The 15,837-nt window shown below is 33.1% G+C and overlaps 1 protein-coding gene across 1 annotated transcript in view; it reads right to left on the reverse strand.

Moving 5' to 3' along the window:
- Nucleotides 1-15,617, reverse strand: part of LOC128285437 (uncharacterized) — a 30,763-nt gene extending 15,146 nt beyond the window's left edge. Inside the window, exons 1-3 of the mRNA XM_053022932.1 lie at nt 15,204-15,617; nt 14,759-15,152; nt 14,241-14,452 (exon numbers count right to left, since the gene is read on the reverse strand). Of these exons, the coding sequence (XP_052878892.1) occupies nt 14,241-14,452; nt 14,759-15,152; nt 15,204-15,617 (1,020 nt within the window). The remainder of the gene's footprint in view (nt 1-14,240; nt 14,453-14,758; nt 15,153-15,203) is intronic.
- Between the last annotated feature and the right edge of the window lie 220 nt (nt 15,618-15,837).

The raw sequence follows: 15,837 nt of genomic DNA on the forward strand, positions 1-15,837 counted from the left end.
GCTACGAGATACTATATAGTAGCTAGGTCACATGTGTGATACGGGATGTATCCCATATAGACAAGAGAGCTACGTGAGAGATAAATGTAGCTAGGTCGCATGAGTGATTCCAAGTGAAGGACACCATGTAGACAAGAGAGCTACGAGATAAATCGGCTAGGTCGCATGAGTGGTACTAAGTGTTCACCATGTGTACAAGAGAGCCAAATTAAATGAGATATGATGGTGGGGCTGTGTGCTGAAACTATCAAGTATCGAGGATTATTCCGAATTGTTCATTGTTCAACGGGATGGTTTTGTGGTGACATTGTAGTCATAGACCTACACTTGTGATGTATGAAATGTGATTAAAATGATTTGTAGTATATATATATATATGTAAGTTAAAATGAGGTTAGTATAAAGAATGTGTGAAAGAATGAAATTAGCATTAAAACTGTTTTGGACAGTAGCAGTGACGTGATTTTGAAAATTCACCAAAAATATAAGGAATTTAATTAGAGGTTGAATGAGATGTGAAATTAAAGATTCATGAGTCTATTTTCATATAAAAGAAACATAGCAAGAAAAGGAATTCTATATTTTGAGATATTTACAATTGTGTGAGACTTGCTTAGGATGACTATGTAATCCCCTGTTTCAACTTTGAAAAATCATTAAAAATTGTAAAAAATAAATTAATAAATATAGTTTATATTCATAAATTCCTTATTGAGTCTAGTTTTAAATGAAATAGGTTTCATGGTTATTTGAATTGTGTACTGAGAGAAATTCAATTCGTAATGAACAGAGGTCAGATCAGTTGAGCTGTGTAACAGGGGAAACTTTAACTAATAAACTGTACTAATTGGATGAACCAAAAATTCTAGAAAAAAATTAGTAAGAATTTTTATGAGTCTAGATTCAGGGAAATTTTATGGATTTGAATTTCGAGTTTCGTAACTCGAGTTATGATTTATTTAGTGATCATGACGCAGGAAGGACAGCTTGATCAAATTGGAGTAAACAATAAAATTAAAAATATGATATAATTGAGTTATGTTGTAAACATATTAGATTTCTTATTTGTTATTTATATACTTACTTACAAAGCTATAAGCTTACTTTCTTTTCTCTCATTTGTCTTATAGTGTTGTCCAGCTAGCACAGGAGTCAGAGATCGTAGAAGATCTGCCCGCACTATCAATACTCTTGGTATCTGAACTCAACATTTTGAAATATGGCATGTATAGCAGACTTACTTATTTTGTTACGTGTCATAATTGTCTAGGTTCAAATTATTACTTATAGTATCAAACTAATCATTTTGTACGAAGCCTTTGAAGTTGGTTTGTATTGTTAATGGCATATGTTATAATGATCAAATTGCACGCCATATTTTTGTTGGGTTTTGTTTAATAGTATATACTATAATTTGTTAATACCTAGTACCCTGTTCCGGCGATGGATAGGGTAAGGGGTGTTACACGTTGCCATTGAGAAAAAGACTCCACAAGATGTATGGTCTGGTAATCTTGCTAATTATTCTGATTTAAAGATTTTTGGGTGTCCTGCGTATGCTCATGTTGATAATAGAAAATTGGAACCGAAATCCATTAAATGCGTTTTTCTTGGTTATAAAGCTGGTGCAAAAGGGTATAAGTTATGGTGTCCTGAAAATAGAAAAGTTGTGATTAGCAGAGATGTTGTTTTTGATGAAACTACTATGCTACCTAACTTATCTCTTAAAGACTCTTCCAATAAAGAAAATCAAAAGCAGGTGGAGCATCGATTAATCTGAGTCAACTCCTCAAGCCAAGACAAAATTGAGAATAGAGTTACTTCTTCACCACAATACTCTATCGCCAAAAACAGAACTAGAAGAGAAATTAAACCTCCAAAGAAGTATGCCGAAGCTGACTTAGTTGCTTATGCTTTAAATGTGGCTGAAGATATAGATGTAAACCAAAAGCCATCTAATTATTCTGAGGCGGTTAGTTGTGAAGACTCAGAAAAATGGATGGTTTTTTAAACCTTATTAAATTCTATCTGTTTGATATTGATTAGAATAAGGTGTTTCAGTCTTACTAGAATATGGCTTTACAAGCCTATAAATAGACATAGTCTATTCCTCTTGTAATTATTTGAATTCGACATAGTGAATTTTCTTCTCCTCTGCCCGTGGTTTTTTCCCAAAAGGGTTTCCATGTAAAAATCTTTGTGTGTTCTTTATTTTATTTTGTTTTGTTTTTCACAAGAAATAAAAATAGAGGAATGTATCTGGGTATCGGTTCTTTCGAATCCTTGCTTGCTTCATCGTACTCGAAGTTTAAGTGAAGATTCTATGGCTTGAGAGTAGCAAAGCCTTTGGGCATGCTTTCATATGGTGCGATCCACAAAAGTATGGAGGTGAAGGGGTGTTGAGTGAAGTATATTTTGATTCAGTTGAATAAGAGAGATAGGAAGCTTAGTTTTTTTTTTGTTTAAGGAGATTAAGTGTTCATTTAGGGTTTTTTCATTTGTTTTTCTGATGTATATGAAACGGCGCCGTTTGATAAAGAAAGGATCCGCGCGTTAACCCGTTTGGAGGCCCAGATCTGCTCCTTTTCACCTTAATTGGTCAATTTGTGCGACGAGTCCCTCCTATCCTGCATTGATCTGTTTTTCGGCCTTGATTCTATTTATTTTTTTACATTTTCCCTGTGGTTTACGCATTGCTGCAATTTGGTCCTTGTTTAAATGTCGCGTTTCAAAGCTTGGGATATTTGTATTTTAGATCCCTGACCATTGGTGCATGTTTCATCTTAGTCTAATCTTTGGTTTTATTAATTTTATTTGTTTATAGATTGTCCTCCTAATCTTACTTTTATTTCAATCCAGTTTTTTTTAATTTATGTTTTTATTCAATTTTATTTAAGATTTTATTATTATTTTTTTAAAATTATCTTAACATAGTTTTTTAAATATTATGTTAATTTGTTTTTTCATTCATTTGTATAATCATTTCTTTAAATTGTTCTATTATGTAAAATTTCTATTTTAAAATTTTCTTTATACTTTTGTTTTCAAAATTTATACATTATACATTATATATTGTTTTAAAATCTATATTATACATTATTTTTTATATATAGTGTTGATTGCATATTATTTTATGTATAAATCACTTCTTGAATTTATTCACATATATACTTTTATATATTTATACATAAGGTAGCTCTTTTAAAGAGCCTACTTTATTACATAATATATATATATATATATATATATATATATATTCATCTCTTATTTTTATACATATATATATTAATTCTATTAAGTTTTGCATTTTATGTTGTTATAAATTTTAATTCAGACTGTTTTTTATTTCATTGATTTCAAATTTTATTTTAAATTCTCTCATATGCTTGCCTATTTTTAAGACTTTTGTACATATAATTTAGTTTAAAATTACATAAATGTATTGGTTTCAATTTTTTTCTTCATTTATTTTAAATTCTTTTATTACCCTTCAAATTTTGTTTTACATTTTATTAATTTGCAATGTAAATGTTATAAAATATATATATTTTCGAAAAAGGAAGTTCATCAGGCTTTGATTGTATATTCAATATGAAGGGATGGGAGATCATTATTGTATATGTCAAATTGTATGTTCGCATTATTATCTTTGTTATTCCATAGTGTAAATTTATGTTGAATTCACATATATTTGTGCTATGCTTGATACCATGTTTTGTCTCCCACGTATTTGGGCCCAATTTTTAATTGTTTTGTTCTTTTATATCCCAAACGAACTAAATAAATGTATTTTGAGCTGGTTTCATAATTGTTTATTGGAAAATTTACAAAAACAAGGCAATGTTCAGTATTTAGAAGTTTGAGAAACCATGCCCTACCGTGCTGGGTTTCGATTTTTCGTATAACTAAATATTTGGATATCCTTTGGTAATTTTTGACATAAGAGCTTTTGGAAGTCAAAACTCAATCGTGTTCTAAAAAGTATAAAAGATCATATTATCGTGCTGGATGTGATGCTTTATGCCTTTGAAACGAGAAAGTTTTGACGACCAGCTTAAACTACTCAAACGTTTTAAAAGGAATCATATTTCAATTTTTTTGAAAAAAACCCTAGACATAAGGACAACACATTAATCAATCTAGTACTAGTTTTTGGGCGTAGTGAGGGTGATAACCCTTCCTCATACGTAACTGACTCCCGAACCCATTCTTAAATTTACGTGAACCAAAATTGATTAAATGAAACAAAATGTTTTATTAGGTGATCCAATCACACCTAAACAAAAAGATTGGTGGAGACTCCACACTTTATTCAAAAAGTCATCCCCATTTTTCCCTATGAAAAATGGTTTCAACAGTCTCCATGGGAAAATACTCTAAAGATTTGAAGGATGATCAAGATCTTAGTCGAAAAAATTATAAGCATATAGATTAAATTCTAAATTTAGGAAGAGTATAGCAAATTTTAATATTTTAATTTGTACATAACATGTAACATGTGGTGATATGGTGTTGGACATGCAATCTGTAATAGGCCAATTTTGGCCTGGGTCCAAGACCCAAATTACAAATATAAAACCAAAAAAATAAAAAATTAAAACCCAATTTTACCAGCCCAAAACATTAAAACCCAAACAGTCCAAATACAAACCCAATGATAGCCTAACAATAATTAAAACCCTAAAGGCCCAATCGGCCCACAACCTTAACTAATTTTTAGCCAAAAAAAGAAAACGGAAAACCCTAGCCGCATACCACGTTGGCACCCCGCTTCAGCCGTCGTCGCTCCTCCATGCGTGCCACCTCCGTACGGCGTCCGTACCTCCGTACTTGCAAACGAATGAAAGGAGAACATAGCAACAATAGAAGACAAAAAAAAAACAAAAAGAAAGAAAAGCTTTGTCTTTTCTTTCCGCTATAAAAAGCCATGAACACAATGTATTAAGGGTTCCCTTTTTTACAGACACACAAAAAGAAATAAAAATACAATAGTATTCGAAACAGAGAAATTTTAAAGATGGTTCTTTTTTCATTTTGCTTCTTTTTTTTATCTTTATTTCGTCCTTTTTTTTTGAGAAAACAACATAAAAAAGGAAAAAAGCTCACATTTCTTGTGTTTGGACCGCCGTGGGTGGCCGAGGAAACCATCTCCGATGATAGATGGTGTGAAAATGGGGTCGGGGAGTCAAAAAGCAAAAACAATAGCATTTTTCAATTTTTCAGCCAACGTGGATGGCGGTGCTGTTGCCAGCGACCGATGGCCGCCACGGTGGTCTGGCGCCGAAGCCATGGCCGGATATTTGGAAGGGAGGGAGAGAATGAGAGAGTTTTCAGTTTTTTGGGGGGATTGAAGGTTTAAAATGAATTTTTTATAAATTTTTTTAGCTTTTATAAACACTTAAAATGAAGTCGTTTTGGTGTCAGTGTGCATAGGCCAAAACGGCTTCGTTTTGCCCTTGACCTGTCCAACCCGACCCGCTCCAGCCTAGGATCCACGTGTTTTTAATCGGAATGGCTAATTGTGCTTTTAGCCCTTCTGCTTTTTTATTATTTTGTGATTAAGTTTTTATTTTTTAAAATTTTCATCCATTAATTTATTTCGTTCCCAATTTAGTCCCTCCTGCAACTACGCGTTTTAGATGAGAGGAATAATTTCCTTTTTGGTCCCTCCTTGTTATTCGCGCATGCAAATTGGTCCTTTTCTTTTTATTTTTATTTCAGGTTTGCCCCGAATTTTTGTTTTAAGGTTCAATTTAGTCTCTTTTTTTTTTTGTTATTTTTGCTATTTTTATTAATTTAATGTTATTAATTTATTTATACCTTTATATATTTCAAGCTTTGAATTCTTTATTATTTTGTATCATTATTTTGTTTTACATAATACTTATTTGTATTATTATTATTATTTTATGTTTATCATTTTCTCTTAAATTTCATATTTGTTTATACTTGTTTGTTTATTTTTCATTCCTTTACTTTCAAAATATTTAAATTTAGCTATGTATATACAATGTATTTATTTACTTACTACCATTTTTTTAATTTGTTTTATTTAATTTTTTCTTTTATTTATTTGCTTACTTTCATTTTTTATTTGAACTTTTTATTATTTTTACTTTTTTCTTTACTTATTTTTATTTTATAATTAGCTTGTATTTGTTCATTTATCTTATTTTTGCATGCATTATCATCAATTTTATGCATTTATTGTTATTCTATTATGCATATTGATGTCGAAATTTATTTCACTATCAATTCGTGTTACATTAATCTTTATCCGAAGCATTAAAATTTTTATTTTAAAAAAAGCAATATTCCACATTTTTATTTTGAAAAGTCGTACCCTAACTTACGGGGTTTCAATTTTCTCGACAAATATAAATAAACGAGCATTTTTTTATTATTGTCGTAATCTCGGGAATTAAGAGAAGGTTGTGTTCTAACTCACGAAATATGATTTTTCTTTCTAAAATCGAGATAGTCGAACACCTTTTAAAATAAATTTTTCGGCGTTTATTCGCATATCGGGAATTTAAGACATTGTGTCCTAACTTACGGGATGTAATTCTTTTTCTCGATTAACATAAAATATGTCATTTTCTCAAAATCTTCAATTAAATAATATTTTAAACAAAGGATCGTATTTTAAAATCTCTTCAAATTTTCGAATTTCAAGACTAAGACATTAATTAATCAACTAGGTACCAATTTTGGGCGTTTCGAGGGTGCTAATCCTTCCTTGTACGTAACCGACTCCCAAACCCGTCTTTCTAAATTTCGTGGACCAAAATCTTTGTTTTAATAAATCGAACCGTTTATTACAAACAATCATTTTTCCAGGTGACCCAACCCCACCTCATCAAAAAGGATTGGTGGCGACTCTCCTGTTCATTTTCATTTTAAAATAAGTCGACCCCTTTTAAAAAAAAAGGTTTTGACAGCTTGGCGACTCCACTGGGGACAAATAAGAGAGTCAAGCAGTGATTTGATTCATTCTTATCTTATTGGTCAAAAATTGATAAATCAATTTAAAATACGATCCTTTCATCGCATTTCATCCATCCTTTTTTTGTAATCTTTATCGTAATATATTTGCTTTATTGGTTCGAGTCTTTAGATGTTTTTACAAATTGCATTGCATAATCGCTCGATCACCCTTTTAAGTAGGAGTGAGAAGCTAGTCCTTCGTGAGGTCCTCACCTCCATGTAGGATAGTGGATCGCTTTCGGGATACATCCGTACCTATGTCTTCTTGAGATTTTCATCTCCGTGTAGCCATAGTGAAATGTATTCCCCTGAACTAAACTCAGTCCATATGAGCCTATAATGGGTGAGGATCGAGGAATCTGCTGGTTCAGGTACCATTCCTTTAGAACCGAACCACATATAGTGAGCCGCAAGGGTCCGCCCTAGGTAAAGCCACGCTGAACCATTAGTGGTTATCTGAATAGGCGCTTTATTATTCCTTGCTTACTTTGAATTCTAGTTTTGTATACTGACTCGTTTTGTTTGTTTTGACTATGATTGCATTGCATTTTCATCTTAGAAAATAGGTGTGGATTCACGTTCAATTACTAAATAGAGAGCTTATCATGGAAAATGAATTTCTTGATAAATTGAATACAATACGGTCGTCCGAATATGGTCCGAGTAAACACAATGAGAGGAGGTGAGAGTCTGCGGAGGAGTACATGACTATGCTTCAGGATTCAAGCCAACAAAGATTATTCGGGAGCCGCCAACATCTCGACATACTTAAAGAAGCTAACAAGCATCACGAGGATGAGGAAGCAATGAATCTTTGCCCGAATCAAGCAAAAAGGAGATAATAGAGACATCTTTTGAAAGGTTCGTAAGATTTTATCTTAACATCTGGATATGAAGGAAAAGATCGATGTCTTCGCTTGGAGTATACGGGCAAGGCCGTATATGTATCCATTTGATGTAAAGATATTTGTCTTCTAGTAAAGTTGTTCTAACAGAATTTAAACAGAATCGACGCCTCTGTTTGCATTCATCCCATGCATTTGCATTGCATCGCATCATATGCATTAGATTTCATATAAGACCCCTAATTAGTTAAAAACTATTACAGATTTAATCGGGAAACCAACAAAAATCCACCAACTAAACATCGTTACGGTACTAGCGCCAAGAGAAAAGTTATGGATCAAAGATTGAAAAGGCTAGAATAGCTCCAAAAAGAAATGCAAAAGCGACTGCAAACACAAATTCAAGAACAATTGGTCACAATCCAGCAAGATATGAGGGACCAGATGAGGAATATGATGAACCAATTAACACAACTACTGACCGGCGGGCTAGAAAAAGGAAAGAATCCTATGGCTGATGTTGGAGATTACCATTTTTTTATTTGGAAAAAACAGGAATCGACTTTTTAAAACCAAATATGGATTCGCCAAAAATCTTTTTGTTTAGGTGTGATTGGATCACCTAGTAAAAACATTTTGTTTCATTTAAATCAATTTTGGTCCACGTAAATTAAAAAAATGGGTTCGAGAGCCGGTTACGTATGAGGAAGGGTTAGCACCCTCACTACACCCAAAAACTAGTACCAGATTGATTAATTGTTGTCTTTATGTCTAGGTTTTTTCAAAAATTTAAAACATGGTTCCTTTTAAAACATTTGAGTGGTTTAAGCTGGTCGTTAAAACCTTCTCGTTTCAAAGGTATAAAGCATCACATCCAGCATGATATAACATGATCCTTTATACCTTTAAGAACACAATCGAGTTTTGACTTCCAAAAGCTCTTAAATCAAAAGTTACAAAAGGGTGTCCAAATATTTTGTCCAACGAAAAATCGAAACCCAGCACAGTAGGGCACGATTTCTCGAATTTCTAAATACTGAACATTGCCTTATTTTAGGATTTTTTTAAAAAGTTTTGTGAACTCAGAACATATTAATTTTATTTAAAATTCAATGGAATGGTTGATTTTAAAGATTTGGGAATTATAAAGCAACATTTTGTAAACTAAAAGAAAAATAATTAGCATGGGATAATGTACATGCATAACATACAATAATTGGTGAACGAAGATAACATAACCTTACTTAATGAATAAATCAAATAACTGAATATAGCTAATCTAATCAAAATGAAACCATCCTTCTTAGCATGTATGGGGAACAATTGAGATAACAATAAAAATGAAAGAAATAGTACAACAACGATGTCTAGTCTAATATAATACAACCAATGCAAAATATACATAACAAAATGAAAAAAATAAAAAAAATGTGGTATAAGGCAAATTTTAAATAATGATGAACATATAATATATGAATTGATGTGATGAATTTGAAACTATTTGTAAAAACAAACTAGAGATATATTCGTGTTTATTAAAATATGTATTATAAAATGAATATTTTCAAATCAAATAATATACAAAGTGTTAAAGAATATTGGTTTAAAATGGATAATTTGCATACAATAAAGGAGAATTTAAATTGTGTATAAAATATGAAAAGTTAGTAAAAATATATAATGAAATATAATCTTAGGAAATAAACTATACACATAATAGATTTACACATCATATATATATATATATACATTTAAGAATAATTATTTGTAAAAATAGAATGAAATTAATAATGCATATAAAATTAAGTTAGTCTATAAATTATATACGTACCATTATACATAATAACATTTAAATGAAATACTATATAAAATATTAGAATAATATAATATAAAGAAGCATTCCAAAATAATAATTTTTATAAATACGAAAACGAAGTTCCTAAGATAGTTTCATATATACATAAAAAAATTAAGTGAATCATAAAGAAAGGAGTATTTTAAATAGAAAATTTTATTAAAATAATATATGTATCAATATATAAAAAAATATTTAAACAAAACGCTATAATAAAGTGTTAGAATAATTTAATGTAAAAAGAATTTTAAAACGATAATTTTAAAACAAATTAAGGTTATTAAGATAGCTCAACACATACATAAGAATATTGTGAACTTTAAAATAATAGGTATTATAAATTGAAAACTCAATGAGAATAATGTACGATAAATATGTATAAAATATTTAAAGAAATATTGTGCAAAATGTAAAAATAATAAGATAAAAGAATCCTCAAAATAATTATACAAATGAAAACAAACAAAATCATTAAAATGGATTAACACATATAAAAATATTAAACGATTTTAAATCAGCAAATTATACAAATGAAAGACCAAATTAAAATTGAACCCAAAATAAAAGAGATAATTTACAAATAAATTAATCGTAAATAGGATCAATAAGTAATCCGCACAAATGTATGAGGACTAGAATTGGAAATATCCCCGAGACCAAAACGCTGCGCTGCACCGCGGACTAAAATGCAAATACGCACAAATTAAATAGCCAAATTTAAAAAACAAAGTAAAACAAATAAGACACAATTGAATGCTTGTGCGAAGGGAAGGATCTATCGCGCAAATATCCCCTTTCCGCAGAATCACGCGGATCCTAAGGGCAAAGAACCGGATCAGGTCGGGTCATCGAGTTCCAAACGACGTCATTTCTAAACCATTGGAATTGGTTTATACGGCGTCGTTTTTTCTTCCTTATAAAGGCCAAACAATGCCTTTATTCAACTAGCCTCCCCATTTTAATCCTTTCAACTGAAACCTAACATTCCTCTAAGAGCCGATCTGCCACCATGAACGGCGACCAGCCCGTCCGAGCCTCAAAGTTATTTTCAGCCTTAAGACCCCTTCTATACTTCGATTTCAATGAAGAAGAAGAAGTTTCATGGCGTACTTTCAAGGTTAAGTCTTATTTCCTTCTTCCTTTTGGTTTTTTAAATGCTAAACGAATGACCAACAAAGAAATAATCGGCAGAAAAGAAACTTGAGTAAAGAATCACCTTTAAGGATTTTAATAACTTTCTTTGTATTCTATGTGCGTGCGTATGCGTAAGTCCTTTACAAAAATGAAATCGGCTCTTTTTATAGCCGAATATAGGTAAAAATAATAAAAAGAAAAATCTGATTTTCCTTGCTATTTTCTGTTTTATTTGTTGTGGCTATTGTTATTTGCTTCTTCTTGCAGGTTCCATTGTACGGGGAGTGCGTACAGAGCAGAAGGCTATTGACACGACAAGGTCGTACGTGGGAAACCATTTGTAAAAGCCCAAGGCTGATTGCAGCGTTGGTGTACTCTAGAAACTTCTAGGGTTTCTAGTGCTTTCACAATGTTGGGCTTATTTGAGCCATTTACGAAATGGGTTAGATTAAAAGGTTTGGGTGTAATGGGATTTTGGGTTAGGGTCTTGGTGTAGGTTTATTAAATTTAATATTTGGGCCCTTATTTTTGGATTAAATAAGTTGTAAATGGACTTTTTGGATCAGTGGACTTTTACTGTTTTTGGCTTTTTTACTTTTATTTTGGTTTTCGTTTTTTTATGGGGCTGGGCAAATTGGGCAAATTACAGCTGCCCTGCTTTGCTCATTGTCGTGTAACGAGAATAGAGAAAAGACTTCAAATAAGGCCAATTTTGCCCCTTTTTGCTATATTTTGTGCCCCTTGACCCTTTTCTTGTTCAAGTAATCTCGATCAGCCTCACCGTCTTCAGGGATATACTCCACTAAAAATCGTCAACTTTGATCTGTCTTTTTCAATCTGCTCCATTACTGCTTAGGGAGATGAAATCTTTAATTTTTAGTTTGTTTCCTTGCTTCCTCAGGAAGATAATTCTTCATCCTGCTCTCTTGCTACCTCAGAGAGATAAGGCTGGTGGCTTAAATCTGCTCCATTGCCGATACATGGTGATAAGATTCGCCATCTTTGATCCACTGCGCTACAACTTCAGGGAAATAAGATCTTCAGTCTGCTTCCTTTCTACCTCAGGAAGATAAGACTCATCTTCAACTTTCTACCTCAGAGAGATAAGGCTAGTGGCTAAAATCTGCTCTATTGCCGATATATGAAGATAAGATTCGCCATCTTTGGTCTGTTCCACTACTGCTTAGGGGAATAAGACCTTCAAACTTCAGTCTGCTTCCTTACTACCTCAGGAAGATAAGACTCATTATTTAACCTACTCTCTTGCTACCTCAGAGAGATAAGGCTAGTGGCTTAAATCTGCTCCATTGCCGATACATGGAGATAAGATTCTCCATCTTCGATCTGCTCCGGTGCAACTTCAGGGAGATAAGATCTTCAATCTTCAGTCTGCTTCCTTGCTACCTCAGGAAGATAAGACTCATTCTTCAACCTACTCTCTTGCTACCTCAGAGAGATAAGGCTGGCGGTAAAATCTGCTCCATTGCCGATACATGGAGATAAGATTCACCATCTTCGATCTGCTCCACTACAACTTTAGGGAGATAAAATCTGACTTTATCAATGTCACTACACTGTGCCCTAAGGGAACGTGTATTGTAGACTCTCATTTTATATGCGCATGTTTATGCCAAGTAATTACGATGCTATGATTGAAATGAATCCAATACTCCTAATTAAATGTGTTATGAATGATATTTTAAAAATTTAAGGTATCATCACTCGTTGTTCATTAATATGCTGTCACTGACGTATTTGCTCAACCATTATCTCTATAGAGTATCCAAAGAAACAATCATATTCTGCTCAACAAGCTTGCCCTACTGTCATTCCAACGTCCCTTCCACTTATTCTTTTTGAGACAAAAACATTGCAACTCATAGTTGAATCTTCTCTGTTCAATATGCTACCTCACTCCTCAGGTGTTATAGCCAAATGTATATTTTTTATATTTGCATGGATACAGAATATCATTTCCCCTTTCTTGAGAATAATTCATTTTTATACTGATCTTTTTTCCTCAATTGTATCACCAACGCCATATCTTGTCCTTTTGCTCAATCATCATTTGGACAAAAATCCAAGAGGCGATTTATTCTAGTATGTCCTTGAACCTTGGTGCATTCTAAACAATAGTCTTATTTCAGGTTCCTGTATTATCTAGAAACTTCTTAAGTAATATGTGAAACCTCTATTGTGAAAACATTACTAGTTCATTCATCATTATTTCAATGCAATATGTTTGCAATCAAATAAGGGATAAGAATAGAGTTGAATTTTGAGCTCAAAGTAAATAAATCATCAAAAAAACAAAAATGGCCATTAATTTAGGAATGTATATCTTGAAAAAGAAAAACTAATTCAAAGATAGCCAACTTATTGGAAATAAAATGAAGACTAGGTACCCCTGATATCACAAACTGAGCTTCTCCGTACAAACTTCTTGAAGACCAATTCAAACTTGGCATGTGTTTAGAAGATCAGAAGTACTCTGTCAAACCCAAAATGCAACATACCCCTTTCCTTGTTAATTCAAGTATAGCAAGATCACTGCCTTCCCACTTTGAATCAATCATTTGAGCCGCCCTTTTTGGGTGTTCAACTCAAATCCCCTTTGATCTCAAGGCTCCCTTTGCGGGTTTTCACCTTAGCCTCTCCTTTTCTCTTTTTCTTTTTCTTTTTTCATTTTTAATGAGTCTCAAAGCACCCTTTACGGGTTTTCACTTTGGCCCCTTTTTTTTTTTAAGAAAATCTCAAAGCACCATTTGCAGGTTTTCACTTTGGCTTCTTCCCCTCATTAAGTGTAATACTTTTTGACTGAATCTAAGTTTACTGGATTAAACAAGTTTTTTCCATCTATTTCAGCTAAGATTAATGGTCCTCTGGAGAAAGCTTTCTTCACCACATAAGGCCCCTCCCAATTTGGCATCCATTTTCCTCTAAAATCCTTTTGTATAGGCAGAATCTTTTTTCAGAACCAAATCGCCTTCATGAAATTCTCTTGGGTGAACCTTTTTATCATAAGCTCCCATCATTCTTTTTTGATACATCTGACCGTGCTGGATAGCCCTTAGCTTCTTTTCCACAATCAAATTCAACTGATCATATCGAGATTGTATCCATCCTGCTTCATCTAACTTCAATTCCGAAAAAACTCAAAAAAAAGGTATCTCCACCTCAATGGGTAGAACTGCTTCCATTCCATAAACCAATGAGAAAGGCGTTGGCCCAGTAGAAGTTCTGACGGATGTTCGATAAGCATAGAGGGCAAATGGCAACTTCTTATGCCAATCTCTGTAAGTTTCAATCAATTTCCCCACAATCTTCTTGATATTTTTATTGGTTGCTTACACTGCCCCATTCATCTTTAGGCGATATAGTGATGAATTATGATGTCTGATCTTAAACTGGCTACAGACCTCTGCTATTGTGTCATTGTTCAAATTTAATGCATTATCAGATATGATCCTCTCAAGCATTCTATACCGACATATAATTCCCCTTTTTAAAAATCTGCTGACTGCCAATTTAGTTACATTGGCATACAAGGCAGCTTCCACCCACTTTGTAAAATAAGCAATGACCACAAAGATGAAACGATACCCATTTGAAGCCTTTCGTGAAATTGGCCCTATGACATCCATGCCCCACAAAGAAAACGGCTATAGGGAAGTCATAACATGCAAAGGCGAGAGAGGTATGTGAATCTTATCACCATAAATTTGACATTTGTAACATTTCTTGGCATAATTGATGCAGTCTCCTTTCATAGTCGACTAATAATATCCAAACCTCATAATTTGTCTGGCCATTGTGAACCCATTAGCGTGTGTTCCACAAGCGCCTTCGTGAACCTCTTCCAAGATTTTCTTGGCCTCCACAGCATCCACACATCTCAAAAGTACTTGATCATTTCTTCTTTTGTACAAGATCTCACCATTTAAGACATAATCATAGGCTAGCCTTCTCAACGTCCTTTTGTCATTTAAGACATAATCATAGGCTAGCCTTCTCAATGTCCTTTTGTCATTCTCTGTTGCTTGATCTGGATATTCACGATTTCTTACATATCGCAATATATCCTGATACCAAGGATGATCATCTCTCTCCTCTTCCTCTATATTATAACAATAAGACGGGGCCTCACAAACACTCATCTGAATGGGTTTTACATCTTCTTGTCTGCTCACTTTGATCATGGAATCCAAAGTAGACAAAGTATCTACCATTTGATTTTCATCACGCGGGAGATAATTGAAGGTAATATCATCAAACTCTTCAACTAACCCCAACACCAACCTCCTGTAATTGATTAATTTGGAATCTCTTGTCTCCCATTCACCATGAAGTTGGTAAATTACCAACACAGAATCTCCATATACCTCCAATAACTTGATCTTTCGTTCTATAGTTGTTTGAAGCCCCATGATACATGTTTCATACTTTGCCATATTATTTGTGCAATCAAAATCCAATTTACATGTGAATGAAGAATGATCTCCTCCTAGGGATACCAAGACCGCTCCAATTCCATTACCCACAGCATTTGAGGCTCCATCAAAATTCAATTTCCAATAGTGATCTTTTGTAATGCCCTCTTCAATAGGTGCCACATACACTATCTCCTTATTGGGGAAATCAAAATTCAAGGGCTCATAATCTTCTAAAGCTTGACTAGCCAGAAAATCTGCTATTGTGCTCCCTTTCACGGCTTTTTGACTTACGTAGATTATGTCAAATTCAAAAAGCAAAATTTGCCACCTAGCCATCCTTCCATTAAAGGCATTTGACTCCATCATATAATTTAGAGGATCCAACTTTGAGATTAGCTAAGTTGTGTGGTACAACATGTATTGCCTCAACCTTCGTGCTGTCCAAACCAAAGCGCAACACAATTTTTCGATTGGCGAATATCTCAATTCACACTCAGTGAATTTTTTACTGAGGTAATATATCGACCTTTCCTTTCTTCTTGATTCATCATGTTAACCAAGCACACATCCCATAGAATTACCA

This window comes from Gossypium arboreum, chromosome 12, assembly GCF_025698485.1.
Source record: "Gossypium arboreum isolate Shixiya-1 chromosome 12, ASM2569848v2, whole genome shotgun sequence".
NCBI lineage: Eukaryota > Viridiplantae > Streptophyta > Magnoliopsida > Malvales > Malvaceae > Gossypium > Gossypium arboreum.